The 22,878-nt window shown below is 43.2% G+C and overlaps 1 protein-coding gene across 1 annotated transcript in view; it reads right to left on the reverse strand.

Annotated features, from left to right (window-relative positions):
• GUCY2C (guanylate cyclase 2C (heat stable enterotoxin receptor)) overlaps positions 1–22,878 on the reverse strand; it is a 46,100-nt gene that overhangs the window by 13,926 nt on the left and 9,296 nt on the right. Inside the window, exons 6-17 of the mRNA XM_009700687.1 lie at positions 22,659–22,755; positions 20,479–20,593; positions 19,152–19,287; positions 16,820–16,905; positions 16,275–16,386; positions 11,051–11,132; positions 9,080–9,185; positions 8,485–8,547; positions 7,872–7,943; positions 6,832–6,936; positions 5,497–5,583; positions 1,004–1,136 (exon numbers count right to left, since the gene is read on the reverse strand). Coding sequence (XP_009698989.1) covers positions 1,004–1,136; positions 5,497–5,583; positions 6,832–6,936; positions 7,872–7,943; positions 8,485–8,547; positions 9,080–9,185; positions 11,051–11,132; positions 16,275–16,386; positions 16,820–16,905; positions 19,152–19,287; positions 20,479–20,593; positions 22,659–22,755 — 1,194 coding nt within the window. The remainder of the gene's footprint in view (positions 1–1,003; positions 1,137–5,496; positions 5,584–6,831; positions 6,937–7,871; positions 7,944–8,484; positions 8,548–9,079; positions 9,186–11,050; positions 11,133–16,274; positions 16,387–16,819; positions 16,906–19,151; positions 19,288–20,478; positions 20,594–22,658; positions 22,756–22,878) is intronic.

Below are 22,878 nucleotides of genomic sequence, written 5' to 3' on the forward strand. Positions count from 1 at the left end.
GGGAAAGAAAACTAGTAGCCAGAAATTTTGAGGCTGCTTATGAGCAATGAAAGAAGAGAATTACAATGTAATAATAATATGAATTTAAATATGAAACTTGTAAAATGAAGAATGAATAGAGCATTTACATTCAGTGCACCTTTTTTACTCTTTTTTTATGTTCTCATTGCTACTCTTGAGCATGTTTGTGTCTGACTGTAAAAATTTTCTGTCAACTCAGTTGCAACCACAGTTTCTTCTCAGGTCATATTCTGCAGTTCTGGCACAGCATTGTGCTTATTATAACCCAAGCTCTACTATACGGATTCAGATGACATCATTTCAGATGGGCTCATCTTTTCACTCAAGATCAAGTAAGAATGAAAAGATGAGTTGCTCTGTTTTACAGAAATGTCCCATGAATATGAGATTAATAGAAAATGTAAAGAAAAGCTAATAAAATTATTCCAATCTGACTGAACCCATCTTGCTAGATTCCTACCTAAGGAATGAAGAAAATTAAGGTGATCATTGCATATCATTACAGATTTTTTTAAGGATGATCAAAGCCGTGAATGTTAATGTTTAAATTAAATCACAGAGCACTCTGGTGACACGTGCATCTGATCAATGACAAGATCATGTGGTATTTAACTCCTTTTTTTCTTCACACAAGTTCAGCATTACTGCTGAAGAGAGCTGTTTACATGAAGGCCTTGGATGCTGAAAACGTTTCTTGCATCTCAGCCACATAGGAAATCTCTGTTTTCAAAACTATAAGTTGAAAATTCATCTTTCCTTTCCTTCTCACCTACACTGCCTAATTTCTTTCTCTACCTGCTAATAATTCTCTCTCATTGTGTTATTTAAGACAGTGTTTTCAGATATCATTTGTAAGATGGCTGCTATATGAAACAATCATATTATATGTAAGACGTAATTAGGCCCTGTGGGACTATGAATATCAGAAAATTCCATTGGGTTGGAAACCAGGAAGGAGAGTCCAACTGGGTACTGTTTTTACCTTTCCTTGGAGGCAGAATTGAATTACAGCCAAAATCAGTGATCTTCACTACCATCCGATTGTCTACTACACAGTTTGTGGATTTGAGTCGACCATGGACTTCAGTTTTGCTTGAGTGCAGGTAAGACATCCCCTGTGGTTGATAATAAAAGAGAAAGAAAGCAAGACTACGTGTAAGACACTCAGCTGTTACTAGACTCAACAAGAATGTGAAGTATTACTGTAATATCTGTCCAAGTAATTAAATGGCCTTCATCAGCAATGGATATTCATAAATCACAATTCCCTGTCACGGAGGGAAACAAATACTATTTTACAGAGCAGACTTTCCAAGATGACATTAACAATCAACTTTAAGAAATGAGGAGATGGATCATTAGAGGGATTATGTCATGGAAGACCATCCTTCCTCTTGGTTAACAAAAGTCTGACATAGCATCTTGGGTTTTGATAAGATTAGAACACAATTAAGCAATTAGGAAAATTTATTTCCTCCCACAGAAGTTTTGATTTCACTTGCAATAAATGCTTTTTTGGTAAATTTAGCACAGATTTGTTGGAATGTCACACAAAAAAAGTGCTTCCAACTACATGTCCATCCAAGGGACACCATAGGTGTGAGAGGAGTTGCTATTTATGTCTGTATCGTCTTTGAAGATTACCATACACCAGAGACGTCATTCAGAAACATTGCAGCAGATCCTCTTCTGCAAAGCAGAGGGCTAAAGAGGGGTCAATGCAGAGACTGTTAGATGATGCACTAAGGCTTATATAAGGCAGAGGATCAGATTAGACAATCATAAAGATCTCTGACCTGACTGGTTATGGTTTTCTCTGTACTAGCCAATACGTATCAGCTATCCATGAGCTAAACTTGGAAGTGGGCACCATGAGGACTGGCCGATGCAGTTTTAGCTATATTTCCTGAGATTCAGACTCTTGACTCACAACACAGACAGGCGTACAAAGGTGTGTAGTTTGCCCCTTTTTACTCGTCAACTCTGAGTTTATCTCATTTAGTCTAAGACACTCGAATACAGTGCAATACATGAGAAGGGGCCAGCACTGAGGCATAGCAGGAAAAGAACATTAGTAAGTGGGCGTAAACTGAAGAAGGGAGTAGGTATGCTAATTTGCACCCTCTTGCTATTATTTATTCTGTTTCATCTCTGTCTTCTGAACTACTTAAGCTCACACCTACTTATAGCCTACTGCTGGTTGTTTTTCTTCCTATAGTCCTCTTTCCTGTAGCTCAATATATGAAGCACAATCTATATTCTTTGGAAGCCAGAACAAGTAGGTCATATCTGTTTAGTTTCTTCTCTGAATGGTCTTCCACTTAGACTCCTACATGTATAGCTCATCCTCTTGTATGATAACTGGTAGATAGACTTTAATCAGGGTTACATAGCTCATGTAATCATGAATACGCTGTATGACATGCTGGGTTTTCTCTTCAAATACTGGGTACTCGTAACTGGGAACAGGTCAGCAAATGCTACAAGAGATCACTGAGACATGAGCTGAGTTTTGGGCACAGTAGATGTATGTCTGAGACACAAGCAGTCTGCAAGAGATGCAATCCCTGGAGAATGTTGTTGGACTGGTTATCCTGGACCTATCTAGACCATGCCAAAATTTACAGAGACTGTGCACGCTATATCCAAGGAACACATTTCTTGATTAAGCAGCATTTATCTTGCAGCCCTGATGACTATCCAGGATGTTTTGCCTGCTTTAGGCCCTGTTTCCTCCAGCTGTGCTTTCTTCCAGCTCCTGCTTTCATCAGCTGGGAAATACACCCATTGCTACAGCAGAATTCCTAATCAGTTTCAGCATCAAATGGCAGGCAAAGGTAATTTTGATTTCCATATATCAGGGCTTTCTTGTTAACAATTTCTGGAGGCAGAATTCTTATAGATGTGCCTGATAAAATTTCCCTCTTTCCTTCCAACTGTCCTATGCACCTCCCTGAAAACACAGAACCTATTAAGAACTCATGATGTGATTTGCAAAATTTATAATGACTTTCAGTGCAGTACTCCTAAATACTTGAGGCATTCTTGTTACATCTGCTCTGAGGCTTTGTTTCTGAGAACGCTTTTCCTGACACAATGCAAGAATATTACAATCCCTTGCACAATATCCTGCAGCAGCCCCTTATTTAATACATAGTGTTGCAACGACAGTGTATGCACTAATAACTGCAAGGCTTGGTTACTGCAATTCCTTCTTTGCAGACCTTTCATCAGAGCTCTTTGGTCACATGGAGCCAAATCCATGTAGCTACAGATGGTGCCATCAGACCTTCAGGCAGCAAAGGTAGCAAAAAAAAAGGAAAAACAAAGTAAATGGAGCAGATTTATGGCTTCCCTTTTGCCTACTCCACCTCTTCTAGTGGACTAGGAGCTGCTCTAGGAATAGTCAGTAGTTGGCTAGCTGTACCAGGGAACAGAAATGATCCAACCTCCGTTCCAAAACACTGATGCAGCAGCTTCTGTGCCAGATGAAGAGTAGGCAAAGTACGAGGACTGTTTGGGCAGCAATAAAAGTGGGGTGTAGGAAAGTGGTGGTGCGGAGAGGGAGAAGCATATCAAAAGGAAGGCAAAGGAACTGCAGGAGTTGGTCACAGGATTTTAACAGCTTGGAGAGCTGGGGCTGGGCTTTAAAAGGCCAGATACTGGATGAGAGGAGCTGGAGCTGAAGGGCCATGAAGTGACTTATGTAAAGCAAGAAGCCATTCAAGTAAAAATAGACAGGGTGCCTGGAGGTTGGGAAGCTATAGTTTGGGAAAAGCAATACAAGAATTTCATGGAAATGTCTAGGACCTAGAGGCTTCACCACAGTATCAGGTCAAGGAATAGGAGAGGCTGGCAGGTCATCCAAATGACAGTAAGTTTCCTGATATTCCATACAAGTCCTGACATTCCTGATATTACATACAAGTTTTCAGGAAGATTTTGTGAACCATCTCTACTGACATGGCTAATAATGCTCAGGAGCCATTCCACAGAACTGATGCAGTGTGCCACCCAACCTCAGACACCATGTCCCCACTGCCAAGGGTGCAGTGAAGGACTGGTTGTGAAGTCCCAGTCCCAGTGCAGTTACTGGGCATTTGGTCACTCCCTTCAGAGGGACTGGGATTTCTCACTCTTTCTCATAAACAGAGCCAGTACTGGACTCTATTTTCTAAGGAAACGTCTGAAGGTGAAAGGCAAAGGGTTAAAAAACACTCTGGTTTTTGATATGCTATAAGGAGAAAGAAAAACTCCACTGCTGCTATTTAAAATGAAACTTAATGCTGAACGTTAACTGAACTTGAAAGTCATTAACAAGGCCAACAAACTGTGACAATTTGGATTAAGAGGGCTTTAACAAAGAGCAAGATTTTCAATATCTCTTTAGAACAGACACAGTGGAGTCATTCATCACAGAGACCAAATCTGAACTGGTACAAATAGGGAAATGGGAAGACTGTCCAACTGTAAACCAGCAATAGGAAAAGGAGAGCCATTGAGCAGAAGCAAAAAAGGCAGAGGTAATTCTCCACATTATCTGCAGAGGTATAATGAATTATTGTACTTGTGAATTCTAAAGGCTCCTTAACTACCAGCTAAACAGGTAGGAGTCTCTAATGTAGAACAGAAATTCTTTTACCGTGCATATTGATTCTTCCTACCACAAGGACCTAAAATGCAAAGTCCGTTGAAAGCTCCTGAAAAACAGTCTTGGTTTCTATACAAGATTAATTTATTCTCTCTCAAACTGCCTGAAATGGACAGCTGTAGAGAGAAAACCAGGATGCGAAATAAACAGTAGTTTAGAAAAAGTTGATCTCATCTCTGGATACAAATTAGAATAATTCCATCATTTGAAAAAACACAGGTTTCCTTTGTGTGCCTTACCTGAGGCCAGAGAGCAGTGTGTTTTCACAGAATCACAGAATCGATTTGGTTGGAAGAGATCTCTTGGATCGCCAAGTCCAACCTTTGCCCTAACACCCCCATGTCAGCTAGACCATGGCACTAAGTGCTACGTCCAGTCTTTTCTCAGACACCTCCAGGGATGGTGCCTCCACCACCTCCCTGGGCAGCCCATTCCAACGCCTAACGACCCTTTCAGTGAAGAAATAATTCCTCATTTCTAGCCTGAATCTCCCCTGGCACAGTTTGAGACTGCACAAGCCCTATGAATCAGAGGCACTGGTCAATAGATTGTAACCTTCTGATCCTTGGGTCACATTTCTTTGGGGCATGCTTTTATTTATTTAGAAATAGCCCAAAGCCAGCTCTGGCCCCTATTTCCTCCTTCACTTTGAGAGCCACTGGCTCCTTCTGCCTCATATACCTGTCCCCAGAGGAGGGAAGACTAGAAGGGGATACAGCTCTAGCAAGGAAAGGAGAAGACCTTGAGAGCTGCCCTTCTCCAGAGGATCAGTTTTGCAAGACAGGACAGGTTGATTAACATTGCACTGTCAGCAGCCCGCTTACCTTGGCAATATCATACATGATGGAGATTTTAAATTCCCAGTCCATGAACGTGCCATCAGGGTAGGAGATTTTATCATTTAAAACATCCTGTCAGGAGAAGAAAAGAATGGTTTTAATCTACATCAGGGAAAAAGCAGAGGATGAGATATGAGTGCCTAAATCCCACAGCCTTTTAACCAGCGACTGAAAGAGGTAGCCCTTCATTTTTTATAGGCAGTACATGCACTAGAGCAGGAGTTGACTCAGAAAACTGGGAATATGAACTATATTTTAGGTTTACACAGAGCTAGAAAAGTGGAGACTCCAGAAAAGAGATTTTTGTGTAATTAAAGGTAAACTGTGAATTTGCTTTTAAAGCCCAGTCTTCAATAAAGCGAAATAGCTGAGACAGAAATGGGCAAGGTGTGCAATAGGAAGGGAGGAGGAATTTCTGTGTTTTGTGCTCAGTCCATTTCCTACCAATTTACTCATGGCCTTGTAAGTTCAAAGTAGATTTTTCTTTTATCTTAAAGTGCCAGTCATTTACAGTTCTTCCAGCCACTATGATTTCCATTGCTAAAAGTAAACCTCCATGAGGATGTCAGTTTACAAGAAAAGAATTAGAGATAGAGCTGTTATTTTTCTGCCTTGCTGTGAGTTTGTTCCAGAGACCACTGCTACTGATGAGAGTCTTTGTATGAACTCAGAAGCAGAGACAATGTGTGCCTGCAGAAGAGCTGATGCCACCATTACTTCATGATTAGCACTGAAATAATATTGGTAGCAATAAACGGTAAGTCTTTCCATAACTTTTGCCAGACATCAATTTACCATTTCTTTTATAAACAAAAATTAAGGGCTGTTGTCCCTTACAGCACAGGATTTGCCATATTCCAGCCTCAAACTGTTTGTCCCTTATTTATATCGATGTATTCTTTTCTCTGTCCTTTCACTCTCTGGGGGCATTGTGGGGTCCACAAGGGCATCAGCAGAGACAACAGCTACAGCTTGGAAAATAAAGAAGTTATATCCTGTATGTTCCCAATAGGGGACACAATACAAATACTGGCTGTTGCCCTTGCCTGGGCAGAGCTCTGCCTGTACTTTTCCTTGCTTGTACCTCACCTCATCCTCTGGCTGCTGAGAACCATCAAACTGATGGCAGCTGCAGCAGCGCCTGGGGAAGGCTGGAGAGAACCGAGCAAGGGAGAGGAAACTCGGGAGTCAGAAACCTGCCACCACTTGCTCGGTCCATGGCTGCTGCATGAGGGCCAGCAACATAGAGGTGGGAATATTTTTTTCTTACTTTGAAATTTGGTAATTTGGGGGTGGAAGGAGACTTGCAAAATTCTTTACCCGCAGAGAACCTCTTTCGCAGTACTCAATCACCCCAAAGATCATGGTGTCTATCTTCACAGTGCCATAGAACTTGGTCAGGTTGTAATAATCAATCTGTAGGAGCTAGAGCAGAAACATTGCATCTATTTTTAAAAGCAATCATTGTTAGTACAGAAACACAGGTCAAGGATACTTGTGTGACGTGGCATTTTATCTCAGGCCCTGATAAGATGTGTGAGTTTCCTTTAAACCAGTGTGTACTAAGGCACTGAGTGAAGTACCTGAAGATGTTTGTCATTCCAGAGCCTTCTGGATCAGGGAGCTAAGAGTAGCTGCTGTTGGATACTGCAAATTAATTCCAGAGCCCACTATAGTCTCCATTATTGCCTCTCTACTCAAACCTCCCAGTTGACCAGAATAGCCATTATGAGTGACAGAAAGTTGTGAATCAGTCAGTAAATGAGCAAGTAATAAAAATTTAATGACGCTGCATGATATTGTGGACTTTGTCCATTTATATAGACAACTGTAGTTTACTTTGAAGTATTTTTAGAGCTTATTGAATTCACAGTATAGCTGTGTTGTGTAAAAAGGAAAACTATTCATTCAAAAAAGATGCAGCACTGCAGCCAAATTCATCTCTCATGTTGGAAGAGTCTGTGTGCACAAGTCAGCAGAGAGTTACTTATATTTAAAGAGCGCTGCACTTGGCATTCAATAAGAAGATTTAACTACAGCATTCCGCTACTAATGAATTAGCATGATATGAGCAAAATGCCTTTTAGCATCAGCTATAGAAATGTATTTAGCAAGGGCACATGACGGAGCATGAATTACTTCATTCATCCTCAGCTTCACTGGCATACGACTCAGACGCCGAACTGGTGATGAGATCACACACAAAAAGAGAAAGTTCATCAAGGGATATCCTTTGAGGAACTCATTAGCCATCCACCTCACAAACATCCACAAGCGTAAGGCTGTTGGAGTTGACAGGAAAGCAATGACTTTGCTCATAGGCTCCAGCCCACCCTGCAGTGTCCAGTTGCCACAGTTACCTTGTTCAGTTCTATTTTTTGCTTCTCTGAGAAATTGCCGTCATTGTTTTTGAGATCCTTTAGGATCACCACCTGAAGAAAAAATACCAGTGGAAAAAAAATCATCGGTTTAGTACAACAGCAATTCATCCTTCTTTTCCAAGAAATATCCATACAAAGAGATACTTCAGAAACACCTGCCTACTGCTCCACTGTTGGAGTTTCAGTCAATCAGCTAGTAAATAAAGGAGTTATATTTCCTTCAACAGATCTACTAGACCTGTCAATGATGCAGACTTTAACTCAACATGAATATACCTCAGTCAGGTAGATAGCTCTACTGAATGTACAAGAATTGCCTTGTAAATGGCCTGTCCTCCATTAATCCATTAATCTCCTCAGTACCAAAATGTATCAGACTCCTGGTCCTTCTGTTTCTGCACTTCTGGACTAGGCTAGGGGTTCATGCAGTCTAATATTTTGCCTCCTGTCAGTAAGCAAAATGCAAAGCACCTGATAGAGAATTAATGGCTTATTCCTTCCATAAGATCAAGCCATTTTGCAAGAACAACCTCCTCCCAGAAAGAGCCCTCCTAAGATGAGGAAGGGAGCCTGGACACTGCAGTCGGGTTACCTTCTTGTCATATTTGCCTTGGCGCAGTCTCTGGGTGGTGTCGCGTCTCTTATCTTCATCGATCTGAGAACAAAGAATAATTAACTTGCAATTATCACCTGCTCCCCACTTGGCAGGTGCAGAGAGATAAGTAATCTCAGTGTGTGCCACATAGAGAAGCATAAGCCTCTCTCTCTAGGGAGGGCCACTACATGCCACAGAAAGTGTGGGACATCCATGCCGCTCCCATGGCTGCTGGGGCCTCCGCCTGCTGCTTTCATGCTCTTGGGTGTTACAGAGGCATCACAAAGCACAAGGAAATCATTAGTAACAGGAAGAGACTGGAAATCAATACCCAGCCCATTCCACCATCACAAAATGAGCTTTACTGCTGGGGAACAGATAAATTCTATTAGGGAGCGATAGATGGGGAATAATCTCTTTTTTCTTCAAAACAGGAGGTGAAGGTGAAAAAAAGATTTAAAACATTTTAACAGATCCTTGTTCTACCGGAGCCATAGCCTGCATTGTAGTCAGAGCATGCCAACACCCCAGCATCGATGGTCTTCAGAAGACAGAATCCAAGACCCGGCTTTGGGCATCGTGCTTCTCTTACCTTCAAACTAATATGACTTGTCTCACTAGTCTCCAGAGGTAAGATTTGCTCAGGCGGTATATGGGACCATTTCTTCCACCGGCGTTCATTGTCTCTCCTGTACTTCCTGCAAAATGAGCGAATTTGTTCAGAATATAGAATCGTAGAATCATTTAGGTTGGAAATTGTTTAGGTTCTCCTCCTAGAGAATCAAAAACCACAACAGGAGGTTAGGACAGGGAAGCTTCTAGAGTCAGGACAGGGAAGCTTCTAGAGTCAGGACAGCACAAGGATGGGGTGTCAGGTTGGCGAGGCTTGAGAACAAGCCCTACAGCTCTCATACACTTTTCCAGTTTGACGCTGCTCTCGTTCCCTTAGCTTTGGGAAAGCCTCAATGCTTATTCAATTCCATAGATGTAGCAGAAGAACAGAACAGATTTAGCAGAACAACTGCTAGGCAACTGCCAGAGTCTCAAGGGAGGTCAGGACAATTAAAAGCACAAAGGGCTGTCCGGATTTGTATAGTTTTCTCTTCTCTTTCTACTCTGAAGGGAGGTCCCACAAACCAATGCAAGCCAAAGGAAGTCTTGCCGTCAACACTGGATGGTAAGAACTGGTGTGAATACAATGCCAGGAGAGGAGGTGACGTTTTGTGGGTGTCCCTTGCATTCTGCACATTTTGTAAAAATGAGGGAAGAGCCCTTGGAACAGGGAGAAGGAAACTGCTGTCTCCCTTGCAGAACTTCAGAGCAGATGCTGTCTTCTCTTAGAGAAAAGTTGCAAGACAACTAGTACTCATCAAATTACCCGCTTACTCACGTTGTCCTTCCTCTGCTAAAAAAACCCACAGGACCCACTGGAGAGTCCTAACACACTGATGACTGCTGGCAAATGCTCCAAATAGGAGAACCCACAGTATTAACTAATAACGTAAATGTTCCCTTTTCCAATATTTTTTAATGTACATATGTATAAGAAAGAGAAGACCAAGAGCTGTTTTTCTCAGTTCAGTCTCGTAAGCTGTGTTGTGTTGCCAGGATGCATTGCAATTCAAACTGGTATCAGCTGGTGATTAAGTACATATAAAACTGAATTAAAATCTACTAGGTCTAATATTAATTATGTGTTTTTCAGGACTTTGCCTTTTTACTTAGCAGTCAGAGCTACACAGAGACTTGTGGGATAGTTTAAGTGTCCTAGAAACTTAGGAGATAAAGAAGGAATAGTGAGGCATTTTGTTCAGTTTCATAGCTGAGTCTCTCTTTTCCTTTGCTTGTCAGGGGACAATCTTTGGTAGTGATTATAGTTGAGAAGTTTGCTATTATTTTGACGCTAAAAGGGTAAGATTTATTCTAAAAAATCCTCAGGAATCTCTTCTATATTTGACGCTTGGGAATATTACAATTATATGTATATAATAATAATCTAATAATCTAAGCAGAATCTTTAGATTTTATGCATCTGCAAATACGGAAGAGTACAGAACCTTTTACAAGTCAGTATGCAAAGAATTGGACTGAGTCGGGAGAAACTGAAAAACAGGATGGATCCATGCAATGAAAACACCAAAACCTCATGGTGTTTTGACTCCTACAGTGACTCAAGACAAATACCTCCTTCTAGATCGAACTTTTATGTCACCAATAGATTAAAGAAACATAACTGAACCCCAAGTAAGCTAAAGATGGGCAGTAAAGTAGAAAAAGTCTCAACATTGGTCTGACATATCTTTTTGTGTATGTGTAGGAATCAGAGCTTTTTAGCAGATGCAAAAACTCTGAGCCGTGCTGTATCTTCTCCCTTGATTATTAACCTGACATAACAACGTTATGGATGCAAACACTACGTGGCATATACTAAAGAGTTCACACTGAGGGCAACCAGCCAGGTAGGTAAGGTAAGCTAATGAATGGCTCTTCAAGAAGAGATCAAAGGCATTGCCCTAGGAGGAAAACTGTTGAAGGACAAACAGAAGGTCAAAGGGGGTGGTACCTTAGAATCAGCAAAGAGATGATCAGAACCAGAATCACAATTCCTGTGAGTGTAAAGACAGCAATAGTCAAGATGTGTGGGCCTGCAGAAAAGAAAAATTGAAAAATAAGCAACTTGACAGAGAATGCTGAAAAACAATATTATATTTAAGAAATTACCCTCACCCACACATGTGCAAGTCACATTAGTTGAGCAGGGATATTCTTTGGTCACATTCAAATTGACAGGCTTTGGGAAAGTCCCGCACTGCCTAGAGATTACATGTGCCTGCCTCTTTCACTGCAGGATGAAGCATGACCCAGAGCAGTGCAGTCTTACATCCCCACCTGAGGCATCGGTACTCTGTAGGAACACCCAGGTGGGAGGTGAATTTACAGAATCACAGAATCGATTTGGTTGCAAGAGACCTCTGGGATCATCGAGTCCAACCTCTGCCCTAACACCACCGTGTCAGCTAGACGATGGCACTAAGGGCCACTCCATCTTTTCTTAAACCCCTCCAGGGATGGGGACTCCACCACCTCCCTGGGCAGGCCATTCCAATGCCGAACGACCCTTTCTGTGAAGAAATGCCTCCTCCTTTCTAGCCTGAACTTCCCCTGGCACAGTTTCAGACTATGCCCTCTTGTCCTGTCACTGTTGCCTGGGAGAAGAGACCGACCCCCACCTGGCTACACCCTCCTTTCAGGTTGTTGTAGAGAGCGTTCAGGTCTACCATCAGCCTCCCTTTTCCCCAGGCTAAACAACTCAAGCTCCCTCAGCCGCTCCCCATCAGACTTGTGCTTCAGACCCTTCACCAGCTTCGTTGCCCTTCTCTGGACATGCTCCAGCACCTCAAGGTCTTTCTCGTAGTGAGGGGCCCAGAACTGCACACAGTACTCGAGGTGCAGCCTCACCAGTGCCAAGATTTAACAGCACTAAATCTCACATCAGCTCTGCAGCAGTTTTCAGGTGTTCTCTTTAAAGATAGTCCAGGGATAAAGCTGACTTTTCTTAGTAACCATGTTTTAAAAAATGAAATGGCCAAACTTCTCCTTGGAATAACTTCCTAAGAGTGGATGGCAGAGGCAAACTTTGGGCACAACTCTCTGTGGGATAGGGATGTAGATGGGGTAAGCAGTTGAGCATTTGAAAGCAGAATCACTGGCAGCCAGGAAACATCATTTTCCCCCAGCATACCCAGGGCTTAATGCAAAATGGGCTCCTCATTGACTCCTTTGGATAAGGCTTTCATTAAAATGGGGAACAAGGGCTTGATCCCTACTGTTTTTATCATTAAACACAATACTCAGTGATGACTTTCTGATTCTGGCTTTATAATGTTCATCTTTTCCTTTCCAGTCCTGCTGGATACCCACCCAGTGAGAAAGACATACACCTCTTTGAGAGTGAATTTTCCACAACTACCCATACCTTCATCATCCAGAGTCTTTACTGATATCATTTGCTTCAGGATGGGATACACCTGAAGCTTCTACCCAGAATTTCAGCTGATACAGAGTACAGCCACTTGTGGATTTGAAAGGCATTTCTCACAAGAACGCGTTACCCAAGAAAAGGTCAGGTTGAAAATCACAGTACATCTTTTAACATATGCAGACTTTTCAACATTTTGCATATTGGCCCAGTTGTTTAAAGTCATTCTGTAGTTGTTGTAGACAGAGCTTGGAGACTGTACACTCATTTCTGAAGACTTCTGTAGACACTGTGTTGGGGTGACAAGTACTACTGAGTGGACTGTACTCTTCGATAGAAAATTCCAATGCTCTAGAGGGAAATTAATCTAGTGGCAGCACAAAGCTAGTAAAATGTCCTTGGAAGCTGCCAGGTGCCAAACAACTTGAAAATCAGGCTGTTCAGGCATCTGAGGACTTAGACCCGAAACCACAGAGCACATGAGGGTCCTAATCCTGAGCAGGCAGTCAGGATGGACAAAGCTGGGAACTGAATATTTAAGGTTGTAATTTTGATTGTCTTAATATGGAAAAGCAAACTGAAGCCTTTCTTGGAGTTCAGGGGTACTGGGAAGGAAAGTTGCGGCCGCCAACTTCCTTTGAAGAGCAGCAGGCCATTAGTGCAGAGCTTCATCTGATGGCTGCACATCTAGAGTGTACCCGCTCTGCTGAGCAAGTCTCTCGGGCAAAGGCGGCAGAGGAGATCCGAGTTTTGCAGACTGCCATGTTGGTTATGGATAGTAAAAGAGCCAAGCTACTCAGCCTTACTCAGGCTAATGCACTTCTGCCTGTGCCCAGAAACAGAAACAAAGGCACACGGAAAAATGATAAAGTGTAAAAATTAATAAATTACTAAAAAGCAACATGCCGCACACTAGCAGCCTTCAGAATCAGACACCAACTGAGCAGGGATTTTCAACATACCAATGTAAGTGTCTGCATCTGACACAGAATTCAGTTTAGGAACTCTGGATTTTGGACTCAGCTTTTCTGGCTTTGATTTTTCTGGCTCTGTGTATCACGTCTCCCCACTTTCTTTCACCCCAGCGTCAGTCTCAGGGCCTCCTGGTAACGGAATATTAGTCTGGTGCTCTCCACTGAAAGCTGTCGGTACTACTGTTTCCCTCCGCCAAGAAAGGACATTAAGTCACCACTATAAAACGACAGATACAGGAGAACGTGCAAAGCCATTTCGTACGAATTCTCTAAAAGTTAAGGCTTGTGAATCGTGGCTTGCAGCTTAACCATCAGCAGGTTGCAGTTCCCCATGGAAGCAGCGTGGGACCAGAATTTCCCGTTCCTGAGGCTCTGCTACCACCTCCTGGCTGGTACAGCATCACAAACGAACTGTTGGGCCCTCTGGAACCAGAGACGTCTGTGTATTGAAGGCTGACCGTAGCCAAGTTTAGAGGGAGGGTTAAAACTTTCTGACTAATGGGCGAATGTGGATGAATCCCCCTTTTTTGACGGGCTGGCAGGAGGAAGGCGGGCAGCAGAGCTGGGTCAGCTGTTCTCAACTACAGCTGAGGAAGAAGCAGGGCTCTGCTTGCTGTGTCTGTTCACCTCCCTGCAGGGAAAAAACGTATTTCTGGTCGGAAAGTTTGGACTGGCTTGGCAATGCGTGGTGATTACTTAACCTTTGGCTGTAAAAAGTTGCCCTTTAGGGGAATATATTTATTTCAAATCACACTGAAGGAAGGTTTATTTAAAAAAAACGTGGAAACAAAGTAATCAAGTGCCTGTGGGAGGCGGTTTTACTTTGGTGTAGTATAGCTTGGCCACAACGTCGGGCCTTCGTTAAGCACTGAACGTTAAGCTACTGGTTTGTAGACACTGGCTTTCTGCCATTCTCATTTTTCTTTTGCCCTTGGGCAGCAGCTTCAAACAAGAACATACCCAAGGGAATGTTTTAAAGATACAAAGATCCACTGACAACACAGCATGTCGTGGGGCCCGAGGGAGGGATGAGAATGGGACTGGAGCAACACCGAGAAGACTGGGGCCGGGCAGCGTACGGCTCATGGAGCTGATGCCAGGAGACCCTATGGCTGACGTGCAGCGTTGCTCTCCTGGCACGAGCAGGAATCGTGGTTATACCAAGGGAGATCAGAGATTTGACCAGAGCTGAAAAATGAAAGCTCTGCTGAACTCCCTCTGCTCTTCCCAGCACTAACTGGAGTCTCGTCAGTGCTGCTGCCGGCTCCTGGCAGCTCCCATGGGTCCCTGGGAATGAACCGGCTTCTCTTAGTTGGGGTAAGCCTTCATCTGAAGCCATCTGATTTACTTCACTGAGGAGATGTTTGAATCCATGTAGCACCTTACCGTGAGGGGACTCTTAGTAGAAGGTGTTTGTTTCTCCAGTTACTGCTTTGCCTATTCCCTAATGGCGGTAGGCAGTACAGCAAACTAGTGGAGGCCTTCGGTAGAGACCTTTAACAGCGGCACCTTTGGACACTCACTGATGGGAACGACTCGGGTGAACACTCACCCACTGCGCGCTAACCCTTGCAACCACTGTCACTGCAATAATTTTTATCCTGCATTCTCATACCCTGAAGCATATGCCTTTCCACTGCCGGTCACCATGTGGCAGCAGGCTAAATGGGGAAGCAATCCCAGTCCGATCAGACTGACCCGGCTGTACTCTGCTATGCTGAAGAACAAGAGGGTTCATCCATTCTATCCAGCAGTAACCAAAAACTGAAAAGAAAAGGAGCTGGTGATTTCTGGGGTTTCAGATTTAAAGTTTGGGTGTAGATGGAGCAATAACCTAGTTTCCCATTGTCTTTCTGCAAAGAGCCAGCTCTTCCAAGAGACCCCTCCAGAGAAGCACCCTGAATCTGCACAGTGCTGTGTCCTCTCCCCAGCTCCCTACGACAAGGATAAAAGGGCAAGCAGAAGCCACCGTGCTGCAACAGCAACACAGAAATGCAGAGACAGATAACTCCTCATAACCTTAACTCTGCTGCCTTTTCTGAACAGTCTTGCAAGCAATGCACACCACCACCATCTTCTAGTGAAGGTTATATGCTCAAGAGTGACCTCTTCCAAAAGATGCCCTGGTATTGCCCACAATCACTGGTACGGTAGGGAGGCTACAAGAGACTTAGTAGCGCCTAAACAGAAGTACAGGTTTAGAACTGGGCTGGATGCAGAGAACATCACCACAAAGATGATCTGAGGGCTGGAGCACCTCTCCTATCGAGATATGCGGAGAGAGTTGGGGTTGTTCAGCCTGGAGGAGAAGGCTCCGGGGATACCTTAGAGCAGCCTTCCAGTACCTAAAGGGGCCAACAAGAAAGCTGGGGAGGGGCTTTTGACAAGGGCCTGGAGTGACAGGACAAGGGGCAATGGCTTTAAACTGGAAGAGGGAAGATTTAGATGAGATATTAGGAAGAAATTCTTCCCGGTGAGGGTGGGGAGGCAGTGGCAGAGGTTGCCCAGAGAAGCTGTGGCTGCCCCATCCCTGGAAGTGTTCAAGGCCGGGCTGGATGGGGCTGTGAGCAACCTGGTCTGGTGGAAGGTGTCCCTGCCCATGGCAGGGAGTTTGGAACGAGATGGGCTTTAAGGTCCCTTCCAACCAAACCATTCTGTGATTTCTATGAACATGGGGGGCTGGAGGAGGGGAAGGAAAGATGCTGTTCTGCCCCCAGCTCCTGGCATCACCGGCTGGGGCAGTGTGAAGGCAGCATGCTGTATTGCACAGCAAGTGGATCTTAGGACTGTGTGACTTGTCTTCGAAGAAGAGGTAGGTTTAATGGGTGTCTCACCAGTGCCTGGAGTATCACTGGGCAGCTTGTGGTTCTTCCAGACAAAATCCGGACTGGTAGTCACCGTGTGTGTCTTGTTCGTTTGAGTGTTGAAATACAGAAGAGTTCTGAACTATGGGTGTAGGAGGGAAGAAATGCAGTCAGCAGTTGTGCTCTCCCTCTTTTGTCCCTTGCTTCAAACTACCCTTAGTACATGTATTGCCCAAACTCAAAGTAATTCTTGCTCTTTCTGCTACAGTGGTGCATTCCTCAGCTTAGCCATATGTTTGGCTGCCATATTATTCCTAATTCCTCCCAACTCTCTGAAAAGAAATGTGTCAGTCCCACAAAACACCAGCTGCACTTCACTTACTGAATCGCCAGATGACATCAATCCTGTCAGTCTCCAGCACACCTCTCGTGACCCCCTCCTGGCATGCACGGCATGCCTTGGCATGCCACCATTTCTGCTGTAGTTATTTTCATCATTCTTATGCAGTAGTACAGGGCATTTTGCTTCTCCTTTCATATATAAGGTCAAACAGTTGCTCCCTGGACATACGTACGTGATTTGCAGTCTGTGACGTGTACAGCAGGGTCAAATTGGATTCAATATCTCCAAATTTATCTAGAGTCACAGGACCCAGTATGCCTGCGGACACAAGGAATTAGTCAGATAGCTTGCATTCTCAGAAACACAAATATGCGGCAGGAAGGATGGGATAAATAAAAGGATTTCTGATGCTCGGGATATTTTTCTTCTTCATGTACATGCTAGAATATGTATCAGCTTAGTGTGGTGCTACTTCTCCCTTAATAGCGTGCTACATTTTCTCTACAAAATCGTATAAAAGGTGTTGAACTGACTGCACTGAAGAGGAAAGTCTCCCTCTAGCTACAGAAAAATATATTTGTCAGGTTTCTTCAGCATACCGAGAATGTCAGAGTAAACTCCCTTGAAGGGACCATTTTAGAAGTGAGAAGGGAAATGGCCTGTTTCCACCTGCAGGTTGACTCTATCAAAAAAAAAAGGAAATAGAGGGATACTTCCATTCCCCTTACTCTTTGGAGAGCTACCTGCTTGGCTCTAATAATATTATTTTAACCAGGTTCTTTTTCCTTTTAACGTCCTGCCTCTGTGTATCAGCAAATGTGCAAATTGAGAAATTGCCCATGTAGCACATTCCAAGGATTTTAAGGTGGAACTTCCTAAGTCCCTCAATGTGGCTTGACTTTGCTTACACGAAGTCAGTCATTTCAACGAGAGCACAAGCTTAGCCGATACCCACCACTCCTGAAAGTCTCACCTTCATTTTTTCCCTTCTTTTTTCAAGAGAGTCTTTTTGATCAGCTCCAAATTGCTCTTTTGCTGCTGTTGCTGGTGACTTATTTTATTTTTCCTAAAGTTCAGCATCATCATTATTTTAGTTTGGGAATTAACCTTTTCCCTTTTCACCTCAAAAACTGATGCTAAGTTTTTCATGGTCCACCTTCTTATTATCAAAAAAATGATTGTATGAACTCCCTACTCTACCAGCCTCCAGCACAAGAAAGAATGAAGGTAGTTCAACTCCTTTCACTTTTAGGATTTTTTTAAAAAACTAAACCTATAACTAATGTGGAGCATTATAATGCAAGATTTATTTCAGGTAAGTAAAAAAGTTTGTGCAACTTACGCTCCAAATTTACAGTCAAACTGAAGAGATGAGTTTACTGATATTCAAAAAAGGACTCTGTCTCCAGGAGGAATTAGTAAACTATATTTTGGTAGGTTTGGGATACCATGGTTCGAGCAAAGATAAGCCCAAAACCTGTTAAGCCATATTAGGAAAATCTGAGAAACTTCTACACGTGTTTGCTGAAAGCAGCCGGGACATAAACACAAAGCTTTGAGTCGTCACTTTGGTATAGATCTCTGATGTGAAGTGACAGCTGGGACTTTGCTCCCGGAGAGGTCATGTTGTCACTTCTTTGTGTAAGTCCTGCCTCTGTCTTTTCCTAATGATGGAATTCTGTGATTTTAAGCCCGTGGCCTACAAAAGCCCACTGGTGCTAGACAACCTGTGAGAGGAGCAAGAAAGTTGACAAAGAAGAGCCAACCCATTGCCAGCTGGCTTACACTCACCCTGCAGGCACCCAGGCCTAACGATGGCTCTGTAAACTGGAAATTGGTTGAAACTATTCATTAAAGCATAGCTAAATGGACTTCAGAGTCATTTTGAACATCATTCATATTTCATAGGTACTGGCCTCAAGTCAAGAATAGACCTTTGCAGGAAAGCTTAGAATGCTACTGTCACAAATTAACAACCTGAATGCCAGGTTGCCTCTGGAGGAAGCATGGACTCTGAAACCCACCGATATGCTTCGCTCTTCCAGCTGCTTTCTCATTCTCCAAATAGTCTCCCTATAGAGAGGTCAGCTCTTTGTCAAAAGAGTGACACCAGCTGCAGGTCTTCGTCCCTGTCCTCCATCTCTGCTGACTGGGTAGCTCTGTCTCTCCTCCTTCCCCCACCCCTCCTTAGGCAGCAATATTCTTTAAATGTGCTTTGTACTTCAAAGAGGTAGGAAAGATGCAACAGCCCAGAAAGGAGTCTGGTCCTCAGACAGTCTGTTGCTAATTGCATTGTTTCAAATTATCGTCATTTTGACTTTCTACCTCTTCTGCGTTGTATGCACTGAAGTGATTCTGCACAACTGCTATGCAGTGCTTCTGCTTATACTGAAGATAACATCCTTGGAAAAAATGACAGAAAAAGAAAAAGGATTGGGAATAAAACTCATTAAAGGGCTTGGACTTCTTTAGTGTAGAAGTGACTTATCCTAAGAGTTCTTGAAACCAAATTTCTTTCCCCTCATCAATTTAGTGAACCCTGCACAGAACTGTACTTTTTTTACCTTCAAAAGTGGTATTTCGGAATTCATTGATGAAACTGAGAGGTAACACTGGGCTCTGGGAGAAGATAAATTTCTTCAGAATGTGTCCGAACAGCAAGACTGCATTAAAATAGCCAACAGCAAAGTCATCTTCCATCTAGGACAGGAGAAAAAGAAAAAAGGCACTTTGAGAGTTCATGTTTCTGCCATAAAGCTACAACATCTTTGGTGGCCTCCACTTGGCAAAAACTCCAGCATGGAAGACCAGAATCTGCTGAACACTAAGTGAGTAGATGGGCAATGCCACATCAGCGTTCTTGCTTGGAAAAATAAAGGTAAACAAAATGTATTTTTGGTGTATGAAGACAGAGAGGTGGTGAAAACTTACAAGAGGCCAATGTAAAGCTCTGGCATGCTGATCCTGGCACAGAGTTCTAGAAATCCTACATTGTAGGTTCTGGGCAGGTCTGCTCAGTGGGTCCCAAAGCCCCTGGTTTTGGATTAGACTTTCTGCGCAGATAATCCAGTGTGGTGCCAGCCAGGCTGGGCTACCAGATGGCCACAGCTCAAGGGCAAGGAGCTGTGCCAGAATTTCCAGCAGCCTGCCATAGAGCTGGCACCCAAAAAGCGTTGAGCCCAGGCTGGGGGATCTGGAAGCCCTGTAAATCCAGCCAGAATCTTTGGGCTACCTGCTGGAGAGCTGGAGCTCAAAGCCACAAATCCTGGGAGGAACTCTACATGTAGAGTCTGTTTCCCAGGCAGATGGCAGGAGTATCAGTTTCACTAAGCAGATACAGGGTTTGCATAATTTCTGCTTTTCAGGAAATTAAAATAAATACATATTTCCTACAGGAAAAAAAGTTTAACTGGAAAGCCCCTGGACAGAAACAGCAATGGTCGCCACGGCTTATACATATCTGCACACAAAAATCAGTCAACAATCATTAGTTCTGAATTTCCGTGCTCACATCTCGACGACACCTATAGATCTTCCTTCAGTGATGCCTTGGAGCTACATATATGATTGTCAGTCACTCAGAATTGGGGTCAGAAGGCCATGGACCTGTAAGTCTCCCTCAAACCCCAGGAACATGACACTTGCAGACCAAATTAAAAGCTTGAGTTGAACTTCACAAAGCAGGAATATGACAGCCTGCATGTTTGCCTTATGATATTGTATTTTCACATCATTACAGCAGGACAAAATGTCATCCTGCAATAACGTAAGAAAATATCACCATAGAAGCATGATGGGGAATGATTACAGCTGCATTTTTAGTTTTCATTTCCTAGTGCATGAACATGAATGAACTGAATGCAACAATGAGATATAAAAGAGCATGGTTACCAGGACGGCGTCCTCAGTCCTTACGGTATTCAAGCTGTAATTAGCTGGTGGCAGGGTCAGGACAAGTACATTCTGCATGTAACGGGCTGAGCTGTTGTTCCTGAAGTACGTGTTACTGCAAAGCAAAGCACAAGAACCCCACAAACAATCAGCAGGCGGTGGTAACGATTACAGAATCACTCTCCTCTCCCCAGCACTATTATTTAACAGGTTAAAGGAGTAGTTCTAAAAATAACATTTCATCATGGACAAAACTCTTTATGTTGTTCATTCCCTGATGCCAGCTTCTGTGCTTAACTACATTAAAAGGTAGTATCAAAGAGATCTGGCAACCTGAAACTCAAAGGTTGCAGTTAATTATTGTTATTATTGTAACTGTTTGGTTTCTGTCCTGTTTATTTCCTCTGCTTTCAAGCAGGAGTTTATATTTATTAAAACTGAGTCTCTTCTTGGACTCCACAGTACTGCAATCTGTAGTTTCTTCATGTTATTGTGCATGTTTCTGACCTCTTCTGCACTCTTTCGCATGTTCCTCTAATTTTGATATTTCCTGCTACAATTGATCACAGCAGGATTTGCACTAAAACCATTTACAGGAGGGCATGAAGCAATCAGAGAGGTGCACAGCGCAGCTTATTCATTTATTTGTTTAATTCAGTGAGCTAGGAAAATCAAAGGAAACAATGTGAACTTGAAAACTATACTAAAACAAGCAGAAAAGATTGTGACTTGCAGGTATCTTTGGTTTTATCGCCCTGACAGACCAGACCATCTGGCAGTGCTTCACAGACCAGCAACCACTGGCTTCACATGTTACAGAGGAATTTAGCAATAGATATTAGACTCAAGTGGCAGCATCTGTCATTGCTATAGCTAGACTGACAAAAAAAATTAAAAATTGTATATTTGATCATCCTTTTATTTTTTCAGTCAATACTGCATTAAGAATTTTGGGGAGGCATCAGATGGGATCCTGAGCCCTGTCCCTGCCTTTCCCTGAACCTTCTGGCTTTTACATTGCACTTTTCACCCTGAAGAATTTCAAAGTGCTTTTCATTCAGGCTCGGACTGAACTAGCCAGGTGAAAAGGAAACTTCATCAGACTCCACCAGACTGGATAATCCTGCGACATCCCACCTCCCCTGAGGGAGGCTCAAACGCTGTGTTTGCGTCCTGGCTGCCAGAGGGCTCAGAGCTGAAGAAAATTTAAATCCATCACTTGTCTGAGGGACTTGGCTCCTGGAGAAGCATGGGGCCTTGCCTCCTGTCTTCTCCTACAGCTTGAGTTTGGATCTAACAATGGATGTGTCTGTGTTCTGTTTTAAGAAGAATATGATTTGAGATATTCAGTAGATTCAGCGGTACGTAGCAAATTTACGGAGGGCAGCGTATAAAATGGGCTGAGGCAGCTGGGTCTGTCAGAAGGATGCATATCACAGCAGAGAAGCCCCTAATCGCCCTCACATTATACATGAGGCAACAATTATACGTGCAACACCAGTAAGTAAAAGCACTGACGTACGTAATCCCCGTTGTGCATTTGCAAAAAAAAAAGGAATTGTGTCCAGTTGCCTCAGGAAAAGCAAAATATTTATGGATAATACAAAGACGAATATAAAAATGAAACAGAAGACTTAGGTTGTACACTAAGAAACGTCTCTGAAAAGTTAGATTTACGTAGTTAGAAAGATGTTGAAGAGATGGTTATAAAGTGGAAGAGACAGTTGTACCACTCTTTTAAATAATTTAAAAATTGAATAAATGGAGCCTAGAAAAATATACTGTAAGCCACATTTACATGATTGTCTGGTCGGGCAGAGTGTACAAAAAATGTACGGTATCTCATCTGAACAGCTGACGACCATTCTGACTTTGGACTCTGTGGTTCTCTCATGGCTTCCTGCACTGAGGAATCCACAGGACGACATTAACTCTACCTGCTCTGTCACTGCCACAATAGAAAAATATTATGTGAACTACAGGGGATGATGTAGAGGATGGGCCATGAATTAAACATTAAGGAGCTTAGATAAATGGCGAGACATGAGGAAAGACGGCAATGGAAAACATTTTGTGAGAGAGCATTTCTTCAATCACACAGTTCCACTCAGACCATTTCCATTCTCTCTACCCTTCAGCAAACCGCAGAGAAAAGGGGAAACGCAAAGGTAACACTTTACTTGAAGAGGTCTATCAGGATGATAACAATGTCCTTATCCACTTCCTCCGTCCCGAGGTCTGCGCTGATGTCAGCCGAGGAGCCACACATGACGATCACTACAGATTGGGCGAAAATGGAGAGGGATTGGTGAAAGGTACAGAGGAGAAGAGGACGTTTCGCTGCTCGCCCCATGCCTGAGCCGCGGGCAGCAGAGCAGTGCCGGGCTAAGGCCCGTTACC

Source organism: Cariama cristata, unplaced genomic scaffold (assembly GCF_000690535.1).
Source record: "Cariama cristata isolate BGI_N322 unplaced genomic scaffold, ASM69053v1 scaffold5435, whole genome shotgun sequence".
NCBI lineage: Eukaryota > Metazoa > Chordata > Aves > Cariamiformes > Cariamidae > Cariama > Cariama cristata.